Source organism: Oncorhynchus gorbuscha, linkage group LG14, assembly GCF_021184085.1.
Source record: "Oncorhynchus gorbuscha isolate QuinsamMale2020 ecotype Even-year linkage group LG14, OgorEven_v1.0, whole genome shotgun sequence".
Lineage (NCBI taxonomy): Eukaryota > Metazoa > Chordata > Actinopteri > Salmoniformes > Salmonidae > Oncorhynchus > Oncorhynchus gorbuscha.
The window spans coordinates 40097030-40112766 of NC_060186.1; the positions used below are offsets into that span (position 1 = coordinate 40097030).

General features: G+C 44.9%; 1 protein-coding gene across 1 annotated transcript in view; it reads right to left on the reverse strand.

Moving 5' to 3' along the window:
- LOC123994932 (serine/threonine-protein kinase MRCK beta-like) overlaps positions 1 to 15737 on the reverse strand; it is a 130654-nt gene that overhangs the window by 66230 nt on the left and 48687 nt on the right. The window contains 4 exon segments of the mRNA XM_046298055.1: positions 4118 to 4237; positions 4429 to 4672; positions 9515 to 9763; positions 13541 to 13741. Coding sequence (XP_046154011.1) covers positions 4118 to 4237; positions 4429 to 4672; positions 9515 to 9763; positions 13541 to 13741 — 814 coding nt within the window.

The following is a 15737-nucleotide window of genomic DNA, read 5'->3' on the forward strand; positions in this document are numbered from 1 at the left end:
AAAATAGTAAATACTTTCAGAATCAGTGAAAGAGAAATTGAGATGTCTAAGAAATACAATAAGGTGTGATCGGCAGAGTGAGACTTTATGCTACCTTTAATATCGATGGGTCAAATAAGTTGAATCTAATCACTTGAGCAAGGGGTTCCAAAGATGGTGCAAAGAGCGTTGGTGATAACGGACATCCTTGTTTTGTGGAACGTTGTAAACAGAAAGTCTTAGATATAATGTTTCCTGTATGCACAACTACTTGGGACGCATGAATACAATGTTTTTAACATGGAGATAAATCCATTACCAAAACCAAAGGCCTCCGAAACACACCATAAATCGTTCCATTCTAGCCTATCAAAGGCTTTTTCTGCATCCAAACTAAAGAAGTGCAGCAGTGACTGGGTCATTTTTGGACTCATTTATGATGTGGAATAGACGTCTAATATTGTCTGAGGCTAAACGACCCTTTATAAACCCAGTTTGATAATCACTAATTAGATTTCCAACAAGCAGTTCCAATCTGATGGCAAGTACCTTTGCAAAACAGCTTGTGCTCTGTTGTATTAAGGCTGAAGGGCCTATAACTTTTACAGTCTATGGGAGATTTTGCATTTAAAAAATAAATAAACAAACCACAATCAGTGAGGTCTCTATGGAATTCTCCATATTTGAATGCATGATTGATAGAACCAAGAATTAGTACCATATCTCAAGAAACAGCTCAGGAGGGAAACCAAGTCCTGGCGATTTGCCTCTTTTCATAGATGTTAATGCACTCCTGAGTTCTTCAAGAGTACGTGGGGAATCAAGGAATCCAGATTGCTTTCTGTAGAGTTTGGGAAAGTCCAATGATGATAAGAAGTGTGTCATCTTACTATGATCAGGGTCCACCTCAAAAGGTATATAATTGGGAATAAAACTGCCTATATTCATTTCTGCCAGGTCATGTGACATCTTACCAGATGGTGTTTGAATTTTATTGATACCAGAAAATGCCTAATTTTGCTTAAACCTTACATCCAAAAAACGACTAGCTTTCTCCCCTTAGAATAGTATGTTAATCTTGCATTATAAACTCTTCTTTAGATTGCAGTAATGTTCTACCCATCTTTTAATCATGTAAAAAAATATTCCCCTTTTGCTCTGTACATTTTTGTTTTTGCTAATTTTCAACCAGAGCAATCTGTTTTTCCAGATCTACTACTTTTTTAAATTTTTACTGCGAGTTAAATTAAGATCTGAGGGAAACGAGCTACAGTTTCCCCTTAAACATTTTGTCCCCTCCCAAAGTGACTGAGGGGGATGTGGCTGTATCTGTATTAAACAATAAAAATGTCAACTTTGCTGAAATTTGTGTCAAAAAAGCCTTATTCTGCAGCAATGCTCCATCTTCTGGTAGGTACCTTTCTGCTTGGAGCTGTCAAGTAAGGTACTATACAGGACAGCTCCATAGTCAGAAATGACAACGGGGGAGCAGCTTGGTTGTCTGAATACACCCGTTTATATAGGTTGCCACATATGTAGTCTATCCGTGAAAATGTATGTCTTGAAGAAGAAAAAAGTAGCATCTTTGACAGTCAAATTCCTTAGATGTCAGGTGTAAAATATTAGCAGCAAATTACATTTACATTACATTTAAGTCATTTAGCAGACGCTCTTATCCAGAGCGACTTACAAATTGGTGCATTCACCTTATGACATCCAGTGGAACAGCCACTTTACAATAGTGCATCTAAATATTTTAAGGGGGGGGTGAGAAGGATTACTTATCCTATCCTAGGTATTCCTTAAAGAGGTGGGGTTTCAGGTGTCTCCGGAAGGTGGTGATTGACTCCGCTGTCCTGGCGTCGTGAGGGAGTTTGTTCCACCATTGGGGAGCCAGAGCAGCGAACAGTTTTGACTGGGCTGAGCGGGAACTGTACTTCCTCAGTGGTAGGGAGGCGAGCAGGCCAGAGGTGGATGAACGCAGTGCCCTTATTTGGGTGTAGGGCCTGATCAGAGCCTGATCAAATGAGATGAGGTCACCAGAGGCCTGACCAGATTGAGAGTGAGATGAAACATGAGACCTATCTGAGAATTACATACCTGATTAAGATCCCCTCCCACAACAAGTTGGTATTCTGAAAGATCTTAGTCTTAGAGATAGAACTAAGGACAATAGAATCAGGTAAGTTTTGACAGTAGATTGAGGTGAAACACATCTTAGTGTGATTTATAACCATAGTTAAAAATGTCCTGCAATCGTCATTATCAGAACCCTCAATCTGAACACGTAGTTTTCTATCAAATAATATGAAAACCCCTTTGATTTTGTTAGTGGCTGAGGACTGAGCAACACATTTATAGTGCCCGTTTTGGAATCTATAGACAATATTTTTGCGTCCGATGTATTCTAAGCATTTGGTACACTTGATAGCAGAGTTCAAACCATGGGAATTTAACGACATTACGGTGAGCTCACGGTTCATTTAAAACCTTAGTCCTATAATATTTATGGATGTGTGTATGACAAAATAAACAAGATATTTAATAAAAAAACACCTACTTCAATATAAACGAAAAAATATATTTGTGCACCATTATATATATTTGAACAAACTCAGGTTTTTAACAATAATAGAAACAGTAACCACCCACAAGAGAGGAAGTCTATAGCGTCAACTGCTCTCTTTGGCTGGTAGGAACTCAAATTTGCTAACATCATGAGGCTCCCAAACAGCGACACACATCCCATGTCCAGTCCCATTCTGTCAGCCACTTGTTTTTATCCAACATGACATGAATACGTGACAAAATTACTTTTCACAGAACACGTTCATACCAAGCTGAGTGCTCTGTATGTCAATCCCCATAATGTTTACCCTACACCAGGACTGCTTTACTGACGACTAAATAGTATAGCCAGCTACAGTTTGCAGCCTGAACCCAATAATTATCCAGCCAGCTAACCTAGCCAGCCAGCGAACCATGTGCCAGCCAGCTAACCATGTGCCAGCCAGCTAACCTAGCCAGCTAGCCAACCTAGCCAGCTAGCCAACTCAGCAAGCGAACCACGAGCCAGCAAGCGAACCACGAGCCAGCCAGCTAGGCGAGCCACGTGTCAGCAAGCTAACCTAGCCAACTAACCAACTCAGCTAGCGAGCCACGTGCCAGCCAACTCAGCTAGCAAGCCACGTGCCAGTTAGCTAACCTAGCCAGCCAGCCAACTCAGCTAGCGAACCACTTGCCAGCCAGCTAACCTAGCAAGCTAGCCAACTCAGCTAGAGAGCCATGTGCCAGCCAGCTGCATTTTAGCCATATAACCAGCATGCCAACAGCCCTGTTAACAAATCCACCTGGCCCCTCATACCAAATAAACTACATTATGTCACTGAATAACAAATAAACATGGGTGACGTTAGCTAGTTAGCTTGGCATTAGTTGTGTCCATCTTACTAGTTAAGATGACCTTTCATGGGGTGGGGTATCCAAGGAATCTGTTTCTTTAATTTGCCACGGGGAGAATCTGGAAGAATTCTGGAAGAATTCTTTAGTAGTTGTCCTCAGCTGCAAGGCATGCCTATGCCTCTTTCACATTATGGAAAATACTGGAGTGTTCCTAAACTCGTTTCCTGATCTTCAGGATGGCTGTGTATATCAGGAACGGGTGAAGTCCTCTTGCTGTCATTTGTCATTGTCAAAGGATTTCCTCTTCAGTTTCATTGTTGTATTCTGGGTAGAGTGCCAGATTGGATCTCCCATGTCTTGGTGGGTTCTCCAGGGCTCTGGTTCACCGCAGAATATCCACTCGGTCCTCATTTGTTAACAGGCAGAATATGAGGGTGCGGGGACGGCTATGGTTATTACTGCCACTGTAGATTTGGTGTGCCCGTTGAATTTCAATCTTCCTCTCTTGTAGCAATGGTATCCATTTTGGTAGATTCTCCTGAAGAAAACCTTTTGGGTCAGAACACTACGTTTTTTTCCCAGGAATAGCCCCAAAAGTAAACCAAGGGCGCATCAAACACTTTCAGGTATTTGACCTTTGTGTTCCAGCCAGGCCTGATTTCAACACCCAGGCAATGTTGAGTTGCTAGTCAATGACATTGGGTTGCCAGATTGGGTTACATTGAGAGACACTGACCTGCAAGTTTCTTCTTGAGCCTCTCAATCTCTTCATTGAGCTTCTTCATCTCCTTGTCTCGGCCCTGGGTGCAGGCACCGCGGCCCGGCCCGTGGAGAGACTGCACAGCCTGAGTGGACTCTGGAGGGGGTCAGAGGGGGCAAGAAACACAGGTCAAGGGTCAGAAGTCATGTCCACTTTAAACTGTGGGACACTAAGGGTGTGTATCAAGGTTGTCTGTGTGTGCATGCTGTGCGAGTGTTTCTCCTGGCCTCGCTGGTGTGCATGTCTACGCATGCGATCTGTGTGTGTGTTTCTTTTTGCCCTCTCACCCTGCAGCTTGCGACTCAGCTCCTGCTTCTCCTGCTCCAGCCGGCGGATCCTCCTCTCGAAAACCTCGACCCCCAGCTCCCTTTCCTGGTCCCTGGGACCGCCCTCCTTGGAGCCCCCGTCGGACAGTCCGGCCCTGTTGACGCTGCCGCAGTCCGAGAAGCAGCTGTCCGTGGTGTAAGTGAAGCCCACGAAGGGCAGGTGCTGGCCAGTGAAGCCTGTGAGCGTAACTGGAGGGCCAATGTCCTGTTGGGTAGGAGAGAGAAAGAAAGAGAAATCGGTTAGTCGAACAGCCAAACTGACCAAGGGAAGAGGTAATTAAACTACTGAGGTCGTGGAGGACAAAACCACTTATGGTTTTCATTCTTAACCAGGGACCTGGGACTGTAACTGAGTGTCTTTCGCTGGCCAATCAGTGAAATAGAGTTCATTCACTTTAGCTTGGCAGGCTAGCTTGTTTCCAGTTAGCATTAATTAGCTAGCTCCTTTCCATTTAGTGTTCACAATCTAGCTTGTTTCTAGTTAGCATTAATTAGCTAGCTCTGTTTGAATGTTAAATGATGAGACAGAGGCATTGATGCGAGTAACCAGTCTTGTTCAGTACATTGCAATACATCCGGGTATCTCAAGCACACGGGTAAAACACTGGAGTTGCAGTAATTGACATTTACCACCAGATGGCATCACTGTGCCATCTTACACCCATAACATCTTGCCTTTTATAAAATAGAACAGGAGCTGTCAATTCACTAACAAAACAAACCTAGTAATAATTTCCAACATGAACAGTGTAGGTTTTTTTTGGTATTTTTTTCAGATAACAACTTAACATTTTTATCCTCTATTCACTTTTATCTCTGTGTCAACAATCCCAAATGGGAAACCTACAGATTAAGTATTTTTGGTGGCTGGGAAAGACGCCCGCAGCGTGAAAAGACAGGGGGCTTGTCTGCGAGAACTGCGGGTCCCCGCACAGGCGTGTCACCTGACTGTCTAAGGGGAGTATTGATGGGTGAGGGAGCGGCCGCCCTGTGATCCCCTGGCTCTTCGCCCAGTCCCTCAGTCCCCATGTGACTTGCTGGGGTTCAGTCTTTCGTCACGCGACCCCTTTGACCATCGGCATTCTGAGTAGGTGCTGGCTCAGCAATCCGAAGGTAAACCCTGGTACGATGGAACAGTGATCCATTCACTTCGACCAAATAAGAGCGTGGTGCCACTTTCTGTACAAAGGATCCGAGTCTCCAGAGGCCTGTCCGGTCCCCTGGCAGTGGCTTCATTCACATCGTTTCACCCACCCTGAGCTCAGGTAAGTCTTTTGCTGATTTGTCGTAGATGAACTTGGAGACCTGTCTTCTGTGACGTTGCTAAACCAGCATGTCTGTCACCACACATGGCTCAAGGAGAGTGCTGGCTATTGGCAGAGCTGCTTTTGGGTGCCGTGGTGATGAAGTGACGTGCTCGAATTCCCATTCTGCAGGAAATTTTCGGAACTCAACTCCGGAGAATTGGGGTCCATTGTATTAAATTACCTTTATTATCTGGCTGGCCATAGCGGGCAAACTGAGCCTTGCAGCGTTTGATCATTGTCTCTGCTGAGAGGTCAGGGAGGTCAATCTCCCAGAAGCCTGAGTAATGATCGACTACCAGCAGAAAGTCTTTGCCACTGTGCTGGAAGAGATCTAGACTTACTCTCTGCCAGGGGCGCATCGGTAGCTTGTGGGACATCATAGTCTCGCTCTCTGTTGCTCAATGGCATATTCATTGCAGATTGTGCATTTACTGACAGTCCGATTTCACTCTGCATTCCTGGCCAATACAGTGAGTCACGTGCTGGTCTGTAACAGGCCTCACCTCCAATGCGACTCGAGTGCACGCGTGTCAACATCTCAGGGCGCAGAGACTAGGGAATAATGACTCTCTGACAATTACTCAGTTTTGAACACGGAGCCCCTCTTTGACTGGCCAATATTCTCTGACGGCTAGAGAAGTTTCTTCCTTGCAGTCAGGTCAGCCCATCAGAATCAGACCTCAATGCCTGGAAGTGCTCGTCCCTGTCTGTGTGCTGTCTGATTTGTGTAAGGCGCTGGTCCGTAACATTGAGGTAGTCAGTCTGGTTGATGTGTTCAACATCCACTTGCTCTGTTTGTAAGCTGCACACTGCGTGTTGTTAATGAATGGAGTGTGTGTGTGTGCCTGATGCAGTAGCCCTGCTGAGCAGGTCACTCACATACATCTCTGGCCCTGGCTTATACACCACCTTGAGGTTGTAGTTTGTAGGGCCAGTAGCATGCTCTGCAGTCATTTCGGGGCATTCAGTAGAGGCTTGCTGAATATAGCAATAAGGTGCTTGTGATCTGTCTCTGCGGTAATGTTGTCGCGCCCGTACAGTTAGTGGTGGAAGCGTTGGCATTTAAACACAATGCTGTGACACTCCTCTATCTGGGCATAGTTCTGCTCTGTTGGAGTGAGTGCCCTAGAGGCAAATGCCACAGGCTGGCCCTCCTGCATGAGGCAACAGCCAAGTCCATACTGGCTTGAGTCACTCTGAATCGTGACAGGTTTTGACACATCGTAGTATCACAGTACAGCTGTCTGGGTGACCAGTTGTTTATTTCCCTCACCGCTGCGTCATGTTTTGGGAGCCAATGCCAGATGCTGTCCTTGTCCATGAGCCTCCTTAGTGGCTCACACACCTCAGAGAGCCGCGGTAGGAACTTGGCCAGGTAGGTGACATATCCGAAGAAGCGCTGCACTCCCTTCAGATGGGTGGGGCATTTCCAAGACAGCCTGCACTTTTTCAGGATCCGCCTTCAATCCAGTGGAGGACAAGATGTGCCCATGAAAGCAGACCTCTGGCACTTTAAACTGAAGCACTTTTATGCTTCACCTTAACTTGACGTCATGGTCACATTCTGCCTCCTCATCACTGTCCCCACAGCCCACTACAACGATGTCATCTGCTATGGGTTCCACGCCACTGAGTCCCATCAACAGCTCATGCTGTTTCCGCTGATACACCTCTGGAGCCACGGAGACACCAAACGGAAGCTTCAACCACCTCTTGTCCCAGGGTGTCCAAAAGGTGGTCATGTAGCTGCTAGGCTCGTCGAGCTTGCACTGCAGGAAGGCATCGCTGATGTCCACGAGCGTGAAGATTCTGGCCTTTGGGAGCTTGTAAAGAACACCCTACAATGTGGGCATAATGTAATGTGAATGCCGCAGAGCCCGGTTGAGGCGTTTAGGATCAATGCATATCCGTAGCTTATCTGGTTTCTTGACGATTACCATATTACTTATCTAGTCTGTAGGCTGACGGATATGATGTGGCCATCTGCTTCGTGTTTGTTAAGCTGAGCCTTCGTAGCTGCTTTCATGGACACTGGTACATTGCTGGATTGCTGCGTCCAACTCAAAGTGGACTTCCCCGGGAACTGACTTGACCGGTGCGTTGAAGACATAAATAGTACTTGCTTAGGAGTGTCTCCTTGCTCAGGGGCCCAGCCTGGACTTTGTCTAGAATGTTAAGATCAGCTGGGATGGTGAAGTCAATAAGCACAAGGCGCTCGCATGTAGAACCTGACAGTGATGGCTGTTGACTAGGCTCAACTATTTCAAACTCAAGGGTGTGTTTCTGGCCATGTAAAACACACTGTCACAAACAGGCCTAAAGAGGTCATGAACTGGCCTGAATACAGTTTCAGCTTGGTGCTACTCTGTGTGAGTTTCTCTCTGGGTGCGAGCCTCCTTTTATCTTTAAGGCTCATAACGTTACATGTGGCCCCTGAATCTAGCTGGCATTGCTGTGGTTTATTATTAAGTAGCAGAGTGACAAACCACTTTTGTCCTTTTTCCCCTCACTGCCCCTATGCACTCGCTAGCATGTACATCCTCTGTGCTGTCGTTCCCTTCATCTGTGTTTGTTTCCATGGAGTGCACGTTACCCTCCTTTCTCTTGCTTTTCATGCAGACCCTTGCGAAGTGATTAGCTATACCACAGGATTTGCATATTTTTCCATAGGCTGGGCAGTGTTCTTTTCCTCGTCCATGAGAAATGCCACAATAACGGCATGTATTGGGGTTGTCTACAGCAGAGTTGGCTGTAGTATTAGCATTAGCTGTGGTAAAGGTGGATTTCTTTACTGGCTGCCTAGCATACTAGCATTGACATTGTCCATATGTTGCCTTTCTAGCTCCATGGACCTTATCCGTATATCAGTAAGCTCTGCTGCACGGCATGTCTCCACTGCCAAGACCACTGCCAAGACCAGCATCAGGTCACGTTCTGTCAGCAAACGTCTGCGGGTGCCCTCATCAGTTAGGCCAAGCAAATCTTATCTCTGATGTGTGGCAGTAACTACCTCATCGTCCTTTTCCACAAGACCCGTTGCTAGCGCATAGTCCTCTAATTCACCTTTAAAAGTATCCCAGTTCGTGCTTCAATTCCCGCTGAGCTTCATAACGGCGGGAGGGGGAATGTTCGCTGCCATGTCTAACCGGTGCTAACAACACTGTAGCTAAATAGCAAACTCACTCTAGCTAAGGCCAATTCCGGTGAAGTTTTACTCAAATAAGCATTTTTTTGGTAAACCAAAACAAGTGACTCTAATTTGCGGAAAGCAAGGTTAGTTATCCGACAACATGTTTGAATGTTAAATGACGAGATAGAGGCAGTGATGCAGGTAACCAGTCTTGTTCAGTACATTGCAATACATCCGGGTATCTCAAGCACACCAGTAAAACACTGGAGTTGCAGTAATTAACATTTACCACCAGATGGCATCACTGTGCCATCTTACACCCATAACAAGCTCCTTTCCAGTTTGTGTTAACGAGCTAGCTTGTTTCCAGTTTGTGTTAACGAGCTAGCTTGTTTCCAGTTTGTGTTAACGAGCTAGCTTGTTTCCAGTTTGTGTTAACGAGCTAGCTTGTTTCCAGTTTGTGTTAACGAGCTAGCTTGTTTCCAGTTTGTGTTAACGAGCTAGCTTGTTTCCAGTTTGTGTTAACTAGCTAGCTTGAGTCTAGGTAGCATTTGCTAGCTATTTTTCTGTTATCATTAGCTCGATAGCTTGTTTCCCCAAGTCCACCCACCGGGTTTTTAAGAATATCGTCGTCTACGTCGAAGTTGGAGGTGTCAGATGGCGAGCTGACGTCAGGGATGTAGGGCGCCTCAGTGGAGCGGATGTGATCCCAGTCGATGCCGGCGAAGAAGGGGTGGTCCTTGAAGTCGCCGATACCGTTCTGGCCCAGGCGGCGCTCGCGGCCGCAGATGAGATGCGAGATCAGGTCCTTGGCGTCCTCCGACACGTCGCTGATGTTTGAGGGGAACTGGAAACGCTCCTGTGAGAGAGCAGGGAAGAGAGGAATCAGGACTTAAAATCTCCTTTATAGTGTCAATAGCATTCATTACAATAACACTAAAACACTCACATATAAACATCTGCAAAAGAAGCAGGAGGGGGATGAAAGAGAGAGGGGGAGCGATGAAGGCGAGTTCAGAGAAAGAGAGAGGGGGAGCGATGAAGGCGAGTTCAGAGAAAGAGAGAGGGGGAGCGATGAGCAGAGAAAGAGAGAGGGGGAGCGATGAAGGCGAGTTCAGAGAAAGAGAGAGGGGGAGCGATGAAGGCGAGTTCAGAGAAAGAGAGAGGGGGAGCGATGAAGGCGAGTTCAGAGAAAGAGAGAGGGGGAGCGATGAAGGCGAGTTCAGAGAAAGAGAGAGGGGGAGCGATGAAGGCGAGTTCAGAGAAAGAGAGAGGGGGAGCGATGAAGGCGAGTTCAGAGAAAGAGAGAGGGGGAGCGATGAAGGAGAGTTCAGAGAAAGAGAGAGGGGGAGCGATGAAGGCGAGTTCAGAGAAAGAGGGGGTAACATTAGGGAGCCTGACCAAATGAGGCACAGGAACGGCAAAAGAAGTAGGAGGACAGCAGTGAGACCTACAAAGAAAAAGTCAGAAAGACAGCAGGAAAAGGGCAAATCAACAGAATTACAGAGATATACATGTATATATGCCTTCAAAGTATTCAAACCCCTCAACAAATGTTGTTGTGTTACAGCCGGAGCTAAAAATGAATCAAGAAAAATAATTGTTTGCTAATTTATTGAGAATGTAATACAGAAATATCTAATTTACATAAATATTCACACCTGAGTCAATACTTTGTAGAAGCACCTTTGGCAGTGATTATAGCTGTGAGTCTTTCGGGGTACGTCTCAGAGCTTTCCACACATGGATTGTGCAACGTGTATACATTTTTATTGAAAAACAATTGTTCAAGCTCTGTCAAAATGGTTGTTGATCATTGATAGACAACCATTTTGGCCTGGTGTTTTAAGTTATTGTCCTGCTTGAGAGGGGAATTGATTTCTGGTGGAAAAGCAGAAAACCAGGTTTACCTGGTTCTGCAGCATTGAAGGTCCCCAAGAACACAGTGACCTCCATCATTCCTACATGGAATTAGTATGGAACCACCAAGACTCGTCCAAGAGCTGGCCGCCCAGCCAAACTGAGCCATCGGGGGAGAAGGACCTTGGTCAGGGAGGTGTCCAAGAACCCGATGGTCACTCTGACAGAGATCCAGAGTTCCACTGAGATGGGAGAACCTTCCAGAAGGACAACCATCTCTGCAGCACTCCACCAATCAGGCCTTTATGGTAGGGTGGTCAGACGGAAGCCACTCCTCAGTAAAAAGGCACATGACAGCCCACTTGGAGTTTGCCAAAAGGCACCTAAAGGACTCTGACCATGAGAAACAATATTCCCAGGTCTGATGAAAGCAAGATTGAACTCTTGGCCTGAATGCCAAGTATCACATCTGGAGGAAACCTGGTACCGTCCCTACGGTGAAGCATGGTGGTGGCAGCATTATGCTGTGGGGATGTTTTTCAGCAGCGGGGGACTGGCAGACATTGATATCCTTGATGAAAACCTGCTCCAGAGCACTCAGGACCTCAGACTGGGGTGAAGGTTCACTTTCCATCAGGACAATGACTCTAAGCACACAGCCAACACAACACAGTAGTGGCTTCGAGACAAGTCTCTGAATGTCCTTGAGTGGCCCAGCAAAAGCGCGAAATTGAACATGATCGAAAATCTCTGGAGAGACTAGAAAATAGCTGTTGCGGCGATGCTCCCCATCCAACCTGAAAGAGCTGGAAGAGCTGAAAGAGAGGAATGGGAGAAACTCTCCAAATAAAGGTGTGCGAAGCTTGTAGAGTCATACCCAAGAAGACGCAGGGCTGTAGTCACTGCCAAAGGTGCTTCAACAAAGTACTAGTAAAGGGTTCGAATACTTATGTAAATGTGACATTTTGTCATTATGTGGCATTTTGTGTAGATTGATGAGGGGGAAAAAACATTTTTAATCAATTTTAGAACAAGGCTGTAATGTAACAAAATGTGGAAAAAGTTAAGGGGTATGAATACTTTCCAAATGCATTGTACGTAAAACCATCAAAAGACAGCATTTCAAATACAAAATTTGATTTCACTCGTGGAGCGCCGTTGTTTCAACTATGCGCTAAGACAATTTGTACAATTGTTAGACAAAAATAGGTTCATCAGAAACCTTGAAATCTGCTCTTTCTAGTATGGTATAGCAATCAAAACATCTGGCCTGCATGGACATCTGTAGAATGATATAGAAGGAGTGCTATTTGGTAAGCTCCTTGCTTCTTTGTCAATACACGCTGTCAATACATTCTCCGCAGGTCATCAGTCTCTCCATTCTCTATTCAACAATTTATAATTGTCAGCCATCAGACTATTGTCAATTTAATGTTGTCTTTAGGCCACATCTATTATTATATGTGTGGAATTAGTTTCAATATTGTTTAGGTGTAGTTTGGATGGGCCAGCTGGGTGGGAAACTTGTCTTCTAGTCAGGTTTCTTAGGACTTATTTTAACATAATAAATGCATTTATTTAGCAACATATAATTTATTATGGAATATTTATACAATTGAAATATCAACAGTCAGAATGACATTCATGGCCATTCTAGCAGTTATGCAATTCTGGCAGTCCGCATATTAACAATTACAAGCATGCCCATAACATGATGCATCCGCCACTATGCTTGAAAATATGGAGTGTGGTACTCAGTAATGTATTCAGGGAAGAATGTTAACTGCATTGTCACATTTTTTAGAGTATTACTTTAGTGCCTTATTGCAAACAGGATGCGTGTTTTGGAATATTGTTTTATTCTGTACAGGCTCTCTTCTTTTCCCAATGTCAATTAGGTTGGTATTGTGGAGTAACTACAATGCTGTTGATCCAACTGTTGTAAAGTCACCATTGGCGTCATGGTGAAATCCCTGAGCGGTGTCCTTCCTCTCCGGCAACTGAGTTAGGAAGGATGACTAGATCTTTGTAGTAACTGGGTGTATTGATACACCACACAGTGTCCTTAATAACTTCACCATGCTCAAAGGGATATTCAATGTCTTCTTTTTTTAAATATTGACCCATCTACCAATCGGTGCCCTTTATGCAAGGCATTGAAAAACCTCCCTGGTCTTTATGGTTGAATGTGTGTTTGAAATTCACTGCTCGACTGAGGGACCTTACAGATAATTGTATGTGTGGGATAAAGAGATGTGGTAGTCATTCAAAAATCGTGTTAAACACTATGTTAAACACGGTGAAATACTGTACATTTGGAAGTAAACAATCAATAACTCGTTAAAAAAAATCATTAATCAAATGTTTGGAATATGTAGCACTTATTGCTGGCCAATAGATTCAGAAAAGGAGGCAGGAAAAGAATATGAGAGTTGCTAGCTGTCACTAAGGAAGTTTGGATGCTGATGACACACACACACAAGCTAAATACACTAGATTGTGGCAAGCTAGTCACTAGGCCCCCCTCACGTTGCCCTGACTCAGAGGTAGGCAACACGCTGGTCCTTAAACATAGATCTAAGACCAGATTTCCCTACACAAACCTGTGACCCAATGCTCCTGCATGGCATCCTATCCTTGCTTCCTTTCCTTGTTTTTAGGAATGGACACAAATGTGTGAAAGCATAGACTTTGAAGGCCCACTTTCCGCTTCACATCACCACATTGTTGCAACAAACTAAACTTCAAAAAAATGTCAGCCAGTTTCCAAGTTTACCTCGTGATTCATGATCTTGCCGTAGGTCTCCACCAGTGACTCTGCATAGAAGGGCGTCTCCCCGTAGAGCATTTCATACATACAGACCCCCAGGGACCACCAGTCACACTCTGGGCCATACTTCCCCATGCCGTCCTCCATGGCCTGCAGGATCTCAGGGGAAATGTAGTCCGGAGTGCCAACAGCCACAGACGACTGGACCTAGAATAGGAGAGGATAGAGGGGGGAGAGAGGTAGGGAACTACAAATGAGGGGTGGAATTGAAGGGTTGTCAGAGAAGCACGATTTAACATTGTACTTGTAAAGAGGTCCTGCTGTGATGAAATCAAAGGGGTTTGGGTGTGTATAATGAGACCCTATTTAAGTATTAAAAACCCAGTGTGTGTTTGCTCTGATATGAGGGTTCAAATACAATCTGAAAAACCCACTACGGCCTTCAAGCACCTCATCAAGTTTAAACATTTCAATTTTAGAAACATTTAAAAGCCAATCAAATTTAGTCTGTTACCTGTTGTATTCAGAGTATGTGTGTAGACCTTACAGTGAACTTACAAGCCCTTAACCAACAATGCTTTAAGTTAATATATATATATATACATATATTATTTTAAATAAAGTGTTAAGTAAAAAATAGAAAATAAAGTTAACAAATAATTAAACAACAGCAGCAAAATAACAAGCAAGGCTATATACAGGGGGTACCAGTACAGAGTCAATGTGCAGGGGCACCGGTTAGTAATGAGACTATATACAGGGCTACCAGTACAGAGTCAATGTGCAGGGGCACCGGTTAGTAATGAGACTATATACAGGGGTACCAGTACAGAGTCAATGTGCAGGGGCACCGGTTAGTAATGAGACTATATACAGGGTGTACCGGTACAGAGTCAATGTGCAGGGACACCGGTTAACAATGAGACTATATACAGGGGGTACCGGTACAGAGTCAATGTGCAGGGGCACCGGTTAGCAATGAGACTATATATAGGGGGTACCGTACAGAGTCAATGTGGAGGCTATATACAGGGTATTACGGTACAGAGTCAATGTGGAGGCTATATAAAGGGGGTACCGGTACAGAGTCAATGTGGAGACTATATACAGGGGGTACCGGTACAGAGTCAATGTGCAGGGGCACCGGATAATAATGACACTATATACAGGGGGTATCGGTACAGAGTCAATGTGCAGGGGCAACGGATAAGAATGACACTATATACAGGGGGTACCGGTAGAGTCAATGTGCAGGGGCACCGGATAATAATGAGACTATATACAGGGGGTACCGGTACAGAGTCAATGTGCAGGGGCAACGGATAATAATGACACTATATACAGGGGGTATCGGTACAGAGTCAATGTGCAGGGGCAACGGATAATAATGACACTATATACAGGGGGTACCGGTAGAGTCGATGTGCAGGGGCACCGGATAATAATGACACTATATACAGGGGGTACCGGTACAGAGCCAATGTGCAGGGGCACCGGTTAGTAATGAGACTATATGCAGGGGTACCGGTACAGAGTCAATGTGCCGGTACATGGAATCTGATTGATTGATTGCTTCTGTGGACAGTTGTCTTTTATACAGGTAACAAGCTGAGATTGGGAGCACTCCCTTTAAGAGTCAATTTATACAATTGATGAAATGAGTTTTTCTGGATTTTTTTTGTTATTCTGTCTCTCACTGATCAAATAAACCTACCATTAAAATGATAGACGGATCATTTCTTTGTCAGTGGGCAAACATACAAAATCAGCAGGGGATCAAATACTTTTCCCCCTCACTGTATATGTTAATCATAACTATTCACCCCCCCAAAGCCAATACTTTGTATAGCCACCTTTTGCAGCAATTACAGCTGCAAGTCTCTTGGGGTATGTTTCTGTAAATTTGGCACATCTAGCCACTGGGATCTTTGCCCATTCTTCAAGGCAAAACTGCTCCAGCTCCTTCAAGTTGGATGGGTTCCGCTGGTGTACAGCAATCTTTAAGTCATACCACAGATTCTCAATTGGATTGAGGTCTGGGCTTTGACTAGGCCATTCCAAGACATTTAAATGTTTCCCCTTAAACCCCTCGAGTGTTGCTTTAGCAGTATGCTTATGGTCATTGTCCTGCTGTAAGGTGAACCTCTGTCCCAGTCTCAAATCTCTGGAAGACTGAAACAGGTTTCCCTCAAGAATTTCCCTG